At 38.8% G+C, this 14,655-nt stretch overlaps 2 protein-coding genes across 9 annotated transcripts in view; one reads left to right on the top strand and one right to left on the bottom strand.

The window, feature by feature from the left end:
• Positions 1 to 14,655, bottom strand: part of nrxn2b (neurexin 2b) — a 700,882-nt gene that overhangs the window by 659,374 nt on the left and 26,853 nt on the right. The gene's annotated exons all lie outside the window — the stretch shown is intronic.
• LOC113017176 (zinc finger BED domain-containing protein 1-like) lies at positions 280 to 3,302 on the top strand. Its single transcript, XM_026160335.1, has 3 exons — positions 280 to 2,041; positions 2,218 to 2,470; positions 2,621 to 3,302. Exons 1-3 carry the CDS (start codon positions 924 to 926, stop codon positions 3,023 to 3,025), a joined length of 1,776 nt encoding a protein of 591 aa, XP_026016120.1. The 5' UTR covers positions 280 to 923; the 3' UTR covers positions 3,026 to 3,302.

The following is a 14,655-nucleotide window of genomic DNA, read 5'->3' as shown; positions in this document are numbered from 1 at the left end:
GCCAGTCTGGTTGGGGGGGTGGCCTGTGCCCCCCCAGGCCACCCTGCTGGACACGCCATTGGTCTAGATGGGTTCTCTCTGGGTACTCCAGCACAGTCTAAACACATGCAATTAGTGAGGTGAGGTTAATTGGTGATTCTAATTTGCTCATAGGTGTGAATGTGAGTGGGAATGGTTGTTTCTCTGTGTTAGACCCATGACAGTCTGGCAGCCTGTCCAGGGTGTATCCCACCTCTCATCCTATGGAAGCTGGGATAGGCTCCATCATCCCCGCGACCCTGATAAGGATAAGCGAACGAGGATGGATGGATAATTTTACATGCATTTAATGAAAGCTTTGTGTGCTTTAGCACGGTTGAAAATATTAGTGGATGTTCGAAAGAACATATTTATTAATAGGAACAGTAGCATTTGACAGCTCTCGTACCAGTTTGCTTCTCGTCTAGGTGTCAGGATGAGTTTTCACTTTCTTTATTGAAAAATGCTACTTTAAGTGCTTGATGATTTGGTGGACTTCCACTATGTGGCTTAGAGACTGAAACAGTGTTGTGTATGTTTATTCTTTCTCATCACAAATTGTTATTTAACTTATTTGGAAAAAAAATCTGGTTAACACGATTTAGCCTTTGCCTCAGATTTGATAATTATAAGTATCCACCCTACAAATGGTGTATTATATTAAAATTAGGGGTGTCAAATTATCGCGTTAATTGCGATTAATTAATTACAATGCTATTTAGCGCGTTATGTTTTTTAATCTCGTTAATCTAATTTTTAATCTCTTGACGTCATTGATTTTGTATGAGAGTTGCTATGTTATAAAATCCGTTTTTATGTGCTGGGCTCCTTGTGCTTGACTTGTTGGGGGTGGAGTCACGTCGTGAGGTCAAGGTGAGAAGTGGTGATTAGCTTACAGTGTGGATATGGAGGCGCATCTGAGAGTTGTTGGCCCAATGAACGGGAAATTTGTATTTCATAAACGCCCCGACGGCACCATTGACAAAGGTAAAGTGGTCTGCCTAGAGTGTAAGAAGGAGTTTGCTTACCACCGAAGCAGCTCAAGTTTGGCCTATCACCTCAACGCAAAGCACCCAGCCGCGAGTGCAGCAACAGCTAGCAGTGAAGACGTTAGCAATATAGCAAGCCAGAGCAAAGCTTTTCGCCAAACAAAACTAGAGAATACCCCTCGTATGAGCAAGTCTGCGACCGACAGGCTGACTAATGTTATTGCCAAGTGGATAGCGATGAACTGTAGGCCGATAAATATAGTAGAGGACGAAGGATTGACAGAGGTGTTGCAAATTGCGTCCAATGACCCGTCATACAAGCCGCCGTGCAGGACTACAGTAACGACCAAAATCAGCAAAATGTACGACGGCGAAAAGAAAAACAAACTTGAGATTTTGGCGGAGGATTCTCCCAACTGTGTTGCTATAACCGGAGATCACTGGACCTCAGCTGGCAACCACAGCTATTTTGGGATGACTGGACACTTTATTGATAGTGAGTGGAACCTCAACTCATTTGCACTGACCGTCATGAGAACAGAAACCAGGCACTTTGCTGATAAATGCGCCGAACAGTTCCTCAAGGTAGCAAATGACTGGGGTATTGAAAACAAGATATCCACCATTGGCACAGACAGCGCAGCAAACATGCTGGCTGCTATGAGAGCACTTCCATATGAGCACATCGCCTGCAATGCTCACATTCTCCAGAGGACCATCACGGTATGTCTCGATAGCAGTGGTTTTGTCGGTGTACTGGCAAAGTGCCGCAAGATTGTTGGTCATTTTAAACAAAGCCCTGCGAGTACCACAGAACTTAACCCACAACAAGTAGCACTCGGAAAGAAGAGCGATCAACTTATACAGGATGTACCCACCAGGTGGAACTCGACTCTCGCAATGGTCTCACGCCTCCTATGTAACCGAGAGGCTGTCCAGGCTACGTTGGACCAACAGAACCACAGGTTGGTCTTGCCAACCGAAGCTGAGTGGGCGAAACTGCAGAGGCTGGAGCTCCTGCTTGAACCATGCAAGTAAGTTCAAATAAACACCTTCCCATTTTAATTATATAAACTACTGTTACATGTGTAAAATCAAAATTAATGAACATAACAAGGAACTTTTAAGGACAATTAAATTGGAAATCAGTTACACTTTGATTTAAATGAATCCAGCTAGGTTTATTTAGCAAACCTCTCCACCTCTGCAGGTATGTGACAGAGCTGCTGGGTGGTGAGGCCTACGTCTCTTGCTCTGTAGTGCTGCCTGCTTTTCGCCATCTGTACCGTGTCATGGACATTACTGATGATGATCCTGCCTACGTGGTGAAGTTCAAGAATGCCTTCCAGAAGGATCTGGCAGCACGACGAGCTAATGGCAACGAGATATGGTTCGAGGTGGCCACAGCATTGGATCCACGGTTTAAGGATTTGAAATGTCTTCCAAGAGAAAAGAGGGAACAGGTAGGACAATAAGGTTAAGCTGGACTAATGAGTCCAATTCATTATCAAATCAAACTTTTATTTATTATATGGAACACAAAGTTCTTTACAAGATTAAATAAAATTTAAAAAAAAGCACTTAGTTTTAATCACAATCATTCATTCATTCAGGTGTGGACCATTCTGGAGAATATGCTCCAGGCAGCAGAGCCCAGAAGAGCAGATAGTCTCCAGCCCTCCACAGAGGATGATGGACCAGCTCAGAAGAAGAGGAGGAGCGAACTCCTTCTGGGGTCTGACTCTGACTCAGAAGATGGAATTGAGTCTGGAGAGCTGCAGCGCTACAGAGCAGAACCCAGCATCAGTATTGATGACTGTCCCCTGCAGTGGTGGTATGCTCACTCAGGAGTCTATGAAAAGCTGTCTGTAGCCGTCGCATTGAAATGTAATTATTATGTGATTGCAATGTTCAAAATTTGGTGTTTAATCTGGATTCATGTTGTGTTGTCGCCACCTACTGGTTGGCCTGAGTGTGGCGCTTTGTGGTGTGCATGCTTTGGGGTGAGGCTCAATTAAGAGCACGTGTCACCAGAGACTGAAGGCTCGAGCCACAAAGAGAATGCTGGCCTGTGTAAAGGGTGGAAATATAGAAAATATGGACTACAATTGCTCATGAATGTTCAGTAGAAAGGCCCACACGGTATGTTGGTGCATTTACTTTGTGTGTATGTTTTATTTGAGTTGTAATTTTTGTTCTGCTGATGTAATATCCGTGTTTTTCATTGATCATTTCACCATAGTTTTTCACGGTGTTTGCTGGTGAAAAGAAGATTAAAATACTGGCTGAACATCAGTTGGAGCATGGCCCTTTATTCTACTTCGAACATGAAAAACCTTCAGGAGCAGTTACACTGTCAGTCCTAGCACAAAAGTACCTGGACTCCCCAGCTACCTCTGTACCCTGTGAGAGACTCTTTAGCCTTGCAGGCCACATAGTGCAAAAGAAAAGGGCAGCCTTGCTTCCAGAAAATGTTACCAGGCTGGTGTGTCTTAGCGACTGGCTGAGGAAGAAGAAATGAGACACATGTGGTCAGCATAGCTGCTGTGTCATTTGTAGCCTACTAGAATAGATTGCTTGATGTTCAGCACTTTTTTTTGTGATGGAAGAATACTTTGATGTGCTAACTTGCAGCACTGCAATGTCAGTTTTATTTTTCATTATCTGAAGCAGAGGAATTTCAGTGCTGTATTGCTCAGAAAAGAGCAACTCTGATGTGCTAACTTGCAGCACTTAATTTATTTGATTTTATTTGTATTTATTTTTCCACTTATTTTACAAAAGAATACAACAGTATGTAAATGGTTGCATCTGTTTAACATTTGTTAAACAATAAATGACTTTATAAAGTCACTTTCTTTGTTATATCAGTCTTTTGGTCTGCCACAATAAGTTGAGGGCTTTCCTCAGCTATTTTTAGGTGAGATTAAAAAAGAGATTAATTAGATCAATTAATTAAAAATCATAATTAATTAATCTCTATTTTTTTTTAATCTCTTGACAGCACTAATTAAAATCTGGGATTAATTATTCTGAATTCATTTTAAACACTGCAATAGTTCATCCAACTATCGAAATTGATTTTGAAGGTAACATTATAATATGTACCCAACTGAAATGATGCTTACAAACGTGAATAGAGTTAACTAGAAGTAGCACATTCCTTTAATATTAATTGCAAGGCAATGTATGCATGACATTCTGACTGGGAGCTGAGCACCCCTAAATCTTTAAACCTAGATTTCCCCCCCTGGTGAACACGATTCTGACTGCTGGCAGACAGTAAACATTTATATCCTACAAAACCATTCAAAAACACAATGAAGTCTACAAAATAGATTAATAGTTGAGAAGCAGCAGATACTGCTATCAGGAAAGGAGTTTAATTTTCATGTTGTTGCTTTTTATATTATTGCTTTAATACTCTGTTGGATATTTGAAGTAGTCACCACTGGCAACCAACAAAATGCAATGTAATCACATAAACCTCAAATGATCTTGTATTCCTTCCCATAGACCTATAAATTTAGGCAAAATACCTTAGATATTATTTGTATATATGAGCTTGTATGGGATTTCTTTTTCAACTCTTGGGAAATATATTTTCTTTTTCTTTCTCGTTCTTGTTTCCATTTCAGATGTGCAGTAATTGGGTATGCAGCTTTAACGAAATTATATAGGAAATTGAGGACAGTTAGCCAAAAACCAGCTAAAGCTTGACTGTAAAGAAAAACAAAAAGATAACTGACTTTTTCAACAAATTTCACTAACACAAAACAAGGTTGATGCCTGGCAGATAAAAGCGAGAATGTCCATGTTATTGGCTAGGACCGCCTCCTCCTTTGCATTTCTTATTCAATGTAGGAATCTTGGTAATTTACCTGACATACTTAAACTAGTTGAATTATGATTTGATACAGTCACAGGACGTGTGACACAGCCCTGGAGTTTGGGCAATTTGGTTTTTTCTTTTCCTTTCTTTTGCTTGGGAAATAAAAATCTTCATTAAAACCAAAAAGGGCAACAAAAAGAGAGTATTTTAAGCTTCTCTATTGTTATGTTATTCCTATCAGTCCAAATTCAATCCATTTTTTTATTCAAAGCAAACCATCTGCCTATCTATCATCTTTCATTTTTATTGGTCTTTAGATCTTTATCTTGATCTTTATTGGATTGAGAGTTTTCCAGGAAACCTTTTGTTTTGTCCAGTTTTTAAAATAATAACTATCTTAGCAGAATTGAGACAGTAATATGAAACAAGTAGAGCTGTAACTGAATATTAAACTGCATTATTATTATTTTTTTATTGTTTCAGTATTTGCTTTTTAATTGTAGGATTGAAATTATGCGTGTATGAGACTTGAATGGAGGTTTAAACATTGCTATCACTGATAGCCAGCACCAAAAATGCTAGTCGGTTGAATATATTCTAATTTAATGAGTGTACAACAGCAGTTACTGGATCAGAGGTATTACAATGCCAGGCAGTTGTGCCCTTCTCTCAGTATTTCTTTGAAAGGAAGCTGTAAATGAGCCAGGGTAAAATAAATAGAACACAGCCATGACTTTGATGTTAAAAAAGCAACCATATAGACAGAATTTTTTTCTTTCATAGCAACTCTGTCAAGAGGCTCAGGGTTCAGAATCTGAACATATTTTATCTCTTTAATTTTACAGTTAGTTCGAGGTAGATGCACTCTGACACTGTCAAAGCAGTCCTCATAATTGGATTTGTCAGCCTGAGACTTGGCACACATGAAAATCTAAATGATAAGCTTCATTTTGCAGATGATGGTCAGTCCCAGTGGAAATGTGTTTATATTGCAAGTGATTAGCCGAGGATGATGTCTGTTTTTATGAGTCCACAACAAGCATCAGCAAAGCAGTAGTAAAATTTGCCGGCCATTTCAAGTGTGTTTCTACCCCATGGGGGAAAAGAGACCAACCAGGTCCAGAAATGGAATAAAGACAGAACATGAATAATTTACTCACTTCAAGTGCAATGAATACAACATTGTTTCCCCAAAAAGTTGGGACGTTTGGTGAAATCTAAACAAAAGGAAAATGCACTAAATTTCCCTAACATTTTAGAAAGACATAGTCTGAAACAGAAGCTTTGTATTTATCTGTTTTTCACACACCACACACACATGAAACAGTCAAAGAGGCACAAAAACAGAGAGAAAAAACCAAAAGAAAGAAAGAAAGAGAGGGAGAAGAGAGTGAGAACAGAAAATGAGGCAGAGATGGACAGAGCACAGGTTGGTGTGCTGATCTAATATGTCTGAGGCCCCTTGAGAGAGCTAAGCCTATTAGCTAATAAAAGGAAGTGGAAGGAAACAAGACAGAGGTGGCCTAATCAGGTTGGCCTGAGGTATTGAGATTTAAGTAGCAGCGACTTTAGAACCCCAAATATGTAAGTCAAAGACCTCCCTCACAGTCTTCTCTGAAACTGACACCCGGGCTGAGCTACAGAATCTCTGCTTTTCTGAACTCGAAGGAGTTTCACGTTTAATTATTCCAGTGCTCTGTAAAGGTCAAATTCACTTTTCTATTTTCTCATTTCATCAACAGAATGGATAAAATAGCAAACATTGGGAACAACTATGGGAATGGAAACTCGTCTTAAAAGCATGAAATAAAGGCAAAGTCATAAATAACTATCTTCATAGACAACAAGAACAACAAGCTCTGCCTCCCAGTGTCAGTATAGGGTTAGATTATATTAGATGGCTGAGAAATATACACGTTAAATGCTTTTTAAATTATTTTATTCACATTATTTCACTAATTTGTGATCTTGTCTCAGTTCAGCACAGCGCAAGAATTCTACTATACTATATTTTTGCAGGTGATCTATGCAGTGAATTATATTTCTAACAAGTGGCAATTATTGTAAAAGACAAAACCTCCCAGTCTGATGGAAGGGAAGCTACTCAGGTAAATGGTACTAGAATTTCTGCAGCTGAACCACCCAGAAAACACAGGACATGCTTGGACCTGCACCTCATTTTAAAGACAGAGGACGCACCATCCAATGTTCTTCTGAACAAAAAACAGTGGGCTACTTTCCCCAAAGCACACAATTTCATTCCTCATAAGGACTGAGACAATTATCCAACACTTAGGTAGAACAACTGGCACCCTGTGTGCCAAACTAATAAATCAAAGTTTGCCTGGCAAGATCTCGCAAGTCTCGCAAGTATCCAGATATGATCAGATGATGGGATCTGGTTTTGAGGATTCCACATTTATCATGTGATTAAAAAATACAAGCAATGAATCATGTGTTAAAAATAATTCCCATGTTCTATTACATTGTGTTGTCAAAACCAGTTGATATTACCAATAAAAATAAAGAACGCACCCTTCATTTCTTAATGAATTATCACATAGTCCTTTCCTTTGTCATATTGAGACTGAAAAAAAAAAAACAGATGACAGCTCACCACAGGATTTTGAATCCATTGCACTAGAGCTCAAGCTGTAAAAGCAAAAAAGCCATTTTTTTCTGTCAAGACTTGCCCAACAGTGTATATAAGTTAAATTGTAGGGCAAATTTCCACAAAACACTGAAAGATATTAAAGACAAAATTGCCTAGTGTCTTTTACGTACTGCGCACGTGGACATTTAAAGCAAGTTCGTAGTTAAGACTTATGAGAGCACAACAGGCTGTGGCAAGACGAGTGCAGCTACGGCAGCTAATGCTTCCATGCATGTATAAGTGCACTCCAGGAGAAGAAATGGCAGTTAGATCTTGCACCAAAAAAAAAAAAAAAAAAGGCGCAATGAACTTCCAGTTCTCAAACAGGAAAAGGCACTCAGGGATCTCAGGAAACACTATGCATATTTCACTTTGTGCAATATAAATAAATAAATAAATACATAAAAAGGACAATCGTCATCTTCGAGGCATAGAATCCAGCACCACTGTCAAGGATTTGTCCACACCCCTTTAGTGCAGTTCTTAAAAAAGCATCTGAGAAATCGCATCCACACCCAGCTTCTCAGTCATTTCAGCTGGTTAAATAGGTGACTGTAAGTAAAATTTAAACTTTTGACTTTGAGACGATGACTCATTTGGCACAGTCACAGGAAAAGGGGCAACCATTAAAAATTGACACAGGTGCTTTTCCAGCAGACATTTGATGTATTACTTCAAGTGGAATGAAGAACTTTTATTTTGGCAGGTGAATAATCAATTTTTAAGGAGTCTTAACAATTGCCTCACCTTCTTTTTATGCCTTTCATCCTTTCATGTCGTCCATGTTGCAGTTAGGTCTACTGAAGATGTCTAAGAGCAATCTCTTGTTTTTGCCCTCAGGCGTTAAGGGCTGTAAGTTATATGCACCTGTGTGTAATTACAGGTACATCTCGATGCAAAATATTGACACAGTTTACTGTTTACAGCTCTGAAGTTCATAGAGTTGTGCTTTCAGATTCAGTCAGTAAGGTTGTTTCGACAGCATTTCGCGAAGAAGATGGACAACAACCCAAAACATACAATCAAACTAATCCGGGACACTTTAAAATCAGAAAAATTCCAAATCATTGGCTACGTCAGTCATCTGATCTCAGGATGTAATCAACCAGAACGTCACTTGCTGAAAACTAAAAGCACAAAGAGCCAAGAACAAACAAAAGCTCACAGTTGGAGTAAAGGCCTGGCACAACATCCCAAAAGAGCCTTCTTTTGTGTCCAGGGGTTCCACAAATTAATAGTCATAGCCTGCAAATGATTCTCAACAAATAATTAAGTAATAAACTAGGGCTGTTTTGTAACACCCCTAGAACATGTACTTAAAGCCTTAATTTACATGTCTGCTTTGGTAAATGGCTGAAAGAGCAAAAACTGTCCCAAAGTAAAAAAGAATAATAATAACTGAAGAAGTCCTCACCACCAGTCCTCTTTACTTCAAATGATCTTAACCGTGTTACTATGGAGATACTGTCATAAGGGTCTTTCATAGAGAGGTATACACTCGCTATCAACATACACTCCTTACATTCACTTTACACACACTTCTATTGATCTGAGATGTGGAATTTTACTTTTCTGTGAAACAAAACGAGGACCAGTGAGTGTATGTGGGGGGTTTTTAAGTGAAAAGAGCTTTTTTTCCCCCCTTTTTTTCAACAACCACAAGCCTCGAGCAGCCCCGAGTCTGTCACTGTTAATGTCAGCTGCAGTTTAAGCTACATTTTTGATTTTAAAGGTTCCTAGAGACAACATAAAACAAATGTATTACCATAATCTCTTCCTCCCTGTGAAAAACATCTTTCAACTTTCAACTTTCAACTAAATAAGCAAAAAAAAAAAAAAGGACAAGGAGAAGAGCATCAACTACACAGACAGCTGGAGCTGCTTTTTGCCCCCCTAGGATTTCAACTGTCCGTTGTGAGTGTGTGTTTGTTTGTTTTGTTTAGTTTTTGCTACTCTCTCCCCCTACAGTGTGTTTCATGAGCTTAAATCATTTGTCACACTCCACTGAATATGATAGTGGAAAGGTAAAATGTGATGCCAATGAAGAACTATGAATAATTCAAAAGTTTTATCCCCCCCCCCCCCCACAAAGCATTTGCCTTTGTAATCTTTGAGCATACATTTTTCCAGGATTCATAGCTATATTTTGCTCCTGTGCTGTTAATACTTTTCTGGGGATGAACGCAATTAACTGCCATTTTTGGCCATAACTCATTGCCAACTCACACACCTGGTTCATGTCAATGATAAATTGTTTTGGAATTATTTATAAACCTAACATCACATTAATAAATTTACTCGGTCCCTGCTATTTTATATAATTTTTTATTTTATGAGCCGGCACTCCTCCCATCCAGGTCAAATTTGTGCTGTCCCTTTTTGATTTTACATGCACTTTGACACAGACAGTGACAGGAGTTCATTTTTGTGGTGCAGATTTCTTGTATTGCATTTATTCTAAAACATTTCTATCTTCTGATTATGGCAGGATGACACCGCTATCTTCAACAAGAAAACGGGAACAAAAACAGCCGACCCTAGATGACAAAATTTTAAATGTGACAGGTATAACATGTCATATCTTAGGTGTCGGGGTATGCTTTTTATTGGCTCAAACTTACACCTAGAACACTCATTTTAGTTCTTGCTGTTAAAAAGTGCCGTAAAACCATGTGTGTACTTAAATTTTACATGCATCTAATGTCTAATTAGATGCATAATTTATTTAGAATAAATTATTTATGCTGTGAATTTTATGTGTCATTTTAAAAGGCTAAAGCAACCACTTCTGTTGGATGCACATACGTTTTTACAGGTCTGTATAATGGCTCAGTCACACTGGAGGAAAAATACCAATGCAACCACTTTGGAGCTATAAAAAAAATAATTAGCTTTAAAAATGTAGTTATGGCGACTGTCTGACGTTGATCATGCAATATCCTCAATGCCTGGACAGCCACTTTTGATTGCAGGGTATCTGCACAGGTCGCCTGTTACCCAACAATCACAGTTTGTTTCCTATTGACTGCAGTCGTTCTCAGACAGATTGGCTAAAGTTTGCAAATTACTGGCATTTATTATATATATATCAGTCTGCACCAGTGTGTGCAACTTGTCTATGACGCATCTCTTTGCAGTAGGTAGACTTAACTCAGTTGGTTGCCAAATCAAATCTTAGTAGTTAATGTGAATTTCTATATTGATAACTAGCAAAAGAACCCTATCCCAGCTACTATAGGGCACACCCCAGGCTGGCAATCTGACACAGGGCGTACATGTCTCAGTATGAACAAATTAAAACAAACAAAGAGTGTACAGAAATATTTTTAACACTGGCATCAGTAAACCATGTTCAAATGACTTGTTGTGATCTTGCTGCAGTAGCTATTGACAGAACTTGGCTGCTAATTAGCTACTAATGTTTGATTATGTCTGGAGTCTAATTAAATGGTGCTTCAGAATTTTAACAGAGATTTGTTCTACATATCCTTTCCTGGTGGAACAATTACCACTTGCCAACGTTGCTGACAATATTTTGACAATTTTGACAACACTTTCTTTTATTAAATAACAAACAAGTTACTCTAAAAAGACTGTCGAGTAGACTTTTCAGTAATTCAGTGGATAAGGTGACACATAACTTTGTATAAATTGCAAGTAAATTCATTCATAATACAACAAATGTACTTTTATTATATTTTTTCAAATATTCACCTTAAAAAAATCCAGTCATGGCACTTCTAAAGCTTTTCATATGTTCATGTAAATCTCTCCTTTTTGGAGAAGAATTAATGGGTGGATAAAACACGAGTGTACGAGGTGGGGGCAATAAAGATGATGTCAATTTTGTAACATGAGCGTCTGGCCCAAGATCCCCTAGTGGAGGAAAACGGGGCCCAATCCAGGAGTCCTATTACTCTGTCTGCATGGGTAATGTCCTCAGATGATCCCTACTAGCAGTCTCTGGATGAAAATCAAATGACTAAACAGAAGAGAGGAATTAAGCGAGTGGAGGAAACATACTGAAAAAGACAGCAAGGAAACCAGTTCAGCTTTGGACTGAGTACTGTTGTCTGCAAGAGGAAAGCAGAATTAAGCCATTCTCTGACACATCCCTCCTAAAATAAACATCCAGATATTGTGATCAAAGCTATTACAAACTCTTCTGCCCCAGAAGAATCACAGTGCTATTCTAATCACCTGCCTGCTGTGGGTACAGCATCAAAGTGATACAATGAAAATGCCACCGGGCCTCCCAAATAATTATGCACATTTAAAATCCCAACACAAACAGACATGCGCGCACATCGCAGGTTGAAACACTGCCTTGCACCAATTGAGCAGATGAAAAAGTGATAACAATGACTCCTTCAGCTGGATAATAGAAAGAGGTGTACTTACAAGTTCTTATCTTTCTCTCCATCTGCAGCTTTCACTCTCCCTTTCTGTGTCATACCCCTTCTCCCCTCAGCACTGTTCCCACTCATGTACATGTGTACACTGGGGGGAACCTGAGAAGGATCCATTACACGCACAGTAACTGATGCCAAATTAAGTTTATGCAAGCGTAAGCTCAAATATGTTTGTGCAATGAGTGCTAAGGGTGTAATAATACATGCATTTGTCTTGAACCATTCGCCGTGTGATTCAGTGTGAAATATTCTCAGACCGGTGCACTTTAAACAGCCCTGTGTACAGTCTACTCTTACTGACAAGTGTGCAGCATCTGGGAGGTTTTTTTCTTAGGGGAAGAATTGTGGTCATTTCAGACTCTTTTTATATAAAAAAAAATACATGCAATAATTTTATTCTTTTGTACAAAACTGTAACTGGATACTTCCAAGTGAAACCTAGGAATAAACGAAGAGAAACGCATGTTGATAGAGAAATCTTTAGAGCGCCGCCCACATCTCTAGAGGAGGTTTAGTTAGCAGAGAGCGAGCAAAGCTCATAAGACAAAGCCCTTCTCTAACTAGGTTAAAGGGTTTTCCTCTACATCCATTAGCCTGGTAATGAACCACTGGCCCTTTTATGACTTCCCACAGTGGTGCTATCTGTATCTCTCACCAAGTGTTTATGCTATATTCAGGGGGAAACGTTATTTGTTGAATTGAAAGCCTTACCTTAACAAAAGAAACAGAATAATTTATATTTTCACACTTTATATGCTTCAAGTTGTAACATGCAGCAAAGTCAATAATCTAATAAAAAAAAGAAAACGTATTTTCTTGCCACTGCCTTGTGATCACGCTTTTCTGTAGGAGAAAAAAATGAATGAAAACTCTGGGTACCATAATTCAGATTACTCAAAACATTATGTGCATTGTGACTAGGGAGGCAAGCTATATCAACACACCTCCCAACTTTCCTTATCTTACAACACTAACAACAAAAAAGTGAAAAAAGAGCAACATTTTAAGGCTACACAAAAGCTAGTGCAAGAGGTAAAATATGGAGAGTATATTACTCCATATCCGTCAATTCATACAAAGGAAAAGAGGACATGTCAGCGCTGACGTGACAAGATACTATCATCCCAACACCTGGAGTATTACTTACAGCAGTTTTACGTGGTGCTGTTTAACCCAGTCGGGCCTGTTTGATTGACCCATCTAGCAAAGTGTTGTTCCACAACCTTTTTGCACTACATTGACAGCAATAAGATGATAGGATCAATAGCAGGCCTGCAGATTGTTTGTGTGTTTGTGTGCTATGTGCACGTGTGTCTTTCTCTGCCATCAATCTGCAGCAGGATAACTGCTTATTCTGCCCTTAGGTTACATCAACTTCAATGGCTCACTGTGGGAGAAGGGTTCCAAACCAACATCGATACAGAGCATGCTGAGACACAGGGAGAATGACTGATTGAATGAAACCTTGGACTGGTATTTGAGACCAAAGTCTCTGACAACAACAGCTCAGGCTGTTAGCCTTCCAAATAGACAAAAAAAACCCTAACACAAAGCTTCAAGGTTAAAAGGAAGAGGGCAAAAACGATAGGAAAAAAAGAACAAGGATGGTTTGTTTGAGTAACTGCTAGCACTGTTAGCTAGGAGGTGAAAAAGGCAGACAGCTCATATAAATACACTACAGTGTTTTGAGGGTTTAATATCAACTACAGTGGTTTCTCTCCAGAAGACTAATCTGTGCTTTCAGTATGATGTCAACTGCTGAAACACTGAAAAGCCACTGGTGGCCTTAAGTATCTCTTTTTACAAGAGACATGCACAATATGCTGGATTGTAAATTTGTTACAAATTAACAAGAAATACCAGTTTTCCTGAACACACACACACACACACACACACACACACACACACACACACACACACACACACACACACACACACACACACACACACACACACACACACTATAAAAGCATGAATGATTAACTTAAATTGCCTTTTCAGGGATTCCACAGGCATATGAAATACAGACACTCATCACTGGCATCTGTGCGGTGATGATGTGCAGAGTATTGGAAGATAACGCTCTCTTTTCATTTCATTTTAGTTTTCTTCAAATCATTCAAGTTTGTAAAAGCTTTGAACGAGTTTGCATATTGCAGATAACAACATTATGCTACTAAGGGTTTGTTGCTTTACTTGAGGTGTGCAGAATCGCAATATTTTAAATCAGCATTCAAGCAAACCTCTTGCTAGACATTAAGAAAAAAGATTGCCGTTCCATCAATCAATTTTTTTAAACGTGCCTCCAGCTAGGCTTAACTAATCAAGATCAGAATGCAATCATAATTTTGGAGATCAGAATCATTAAATAGGGGTCTTTTAAATACGTTCCTCTCTGCAGTCCTTTTACTTTTTCAAGCAAATGACTGAACGATTTCCAATGGCTGAAACAAATGAGTAAATAAGTGAGTATTCTACAGTATCATTTAATATTGTGTTCAGTATTTGTTTTTGCTATTCAGACCTTTTAATTATTTTTTTTGGGGGGGGGCTAAAGATGATGTCAGTAAGAGGGGGAGTCCTCTTATAGTGTTCATTTTTTATTTTTTTTATTTTTTTTTATTTTTTTTCCCTCTTATAGTGTTCTAATTAGGGCCAGCTCCAGGCAAGGCCATGAGAAATGCCTTGTGGCTGAACAATACATTTATAGCGCCTGCACCAAAACTTACGAATTATGAATCAGACCTTGAG

Source organism: Astatotilapia calliptera, chromosome 3, assembly GCF_900246225.1.
Source record: "Astatotilapia calliptera chromosome 3, fAstCal1.2, whole genome shotgun sequence".
Classification (NCBI taxonomy): Eukaryota; Metazoa; Chordata; class Actinopteri; order Cichliformes; family Cichlidae; genus Astatotilapia; species Astatotilapia calliptera.
This window is presented reverse-complemented; position numbering and strand designations above follow the sequence as displayed.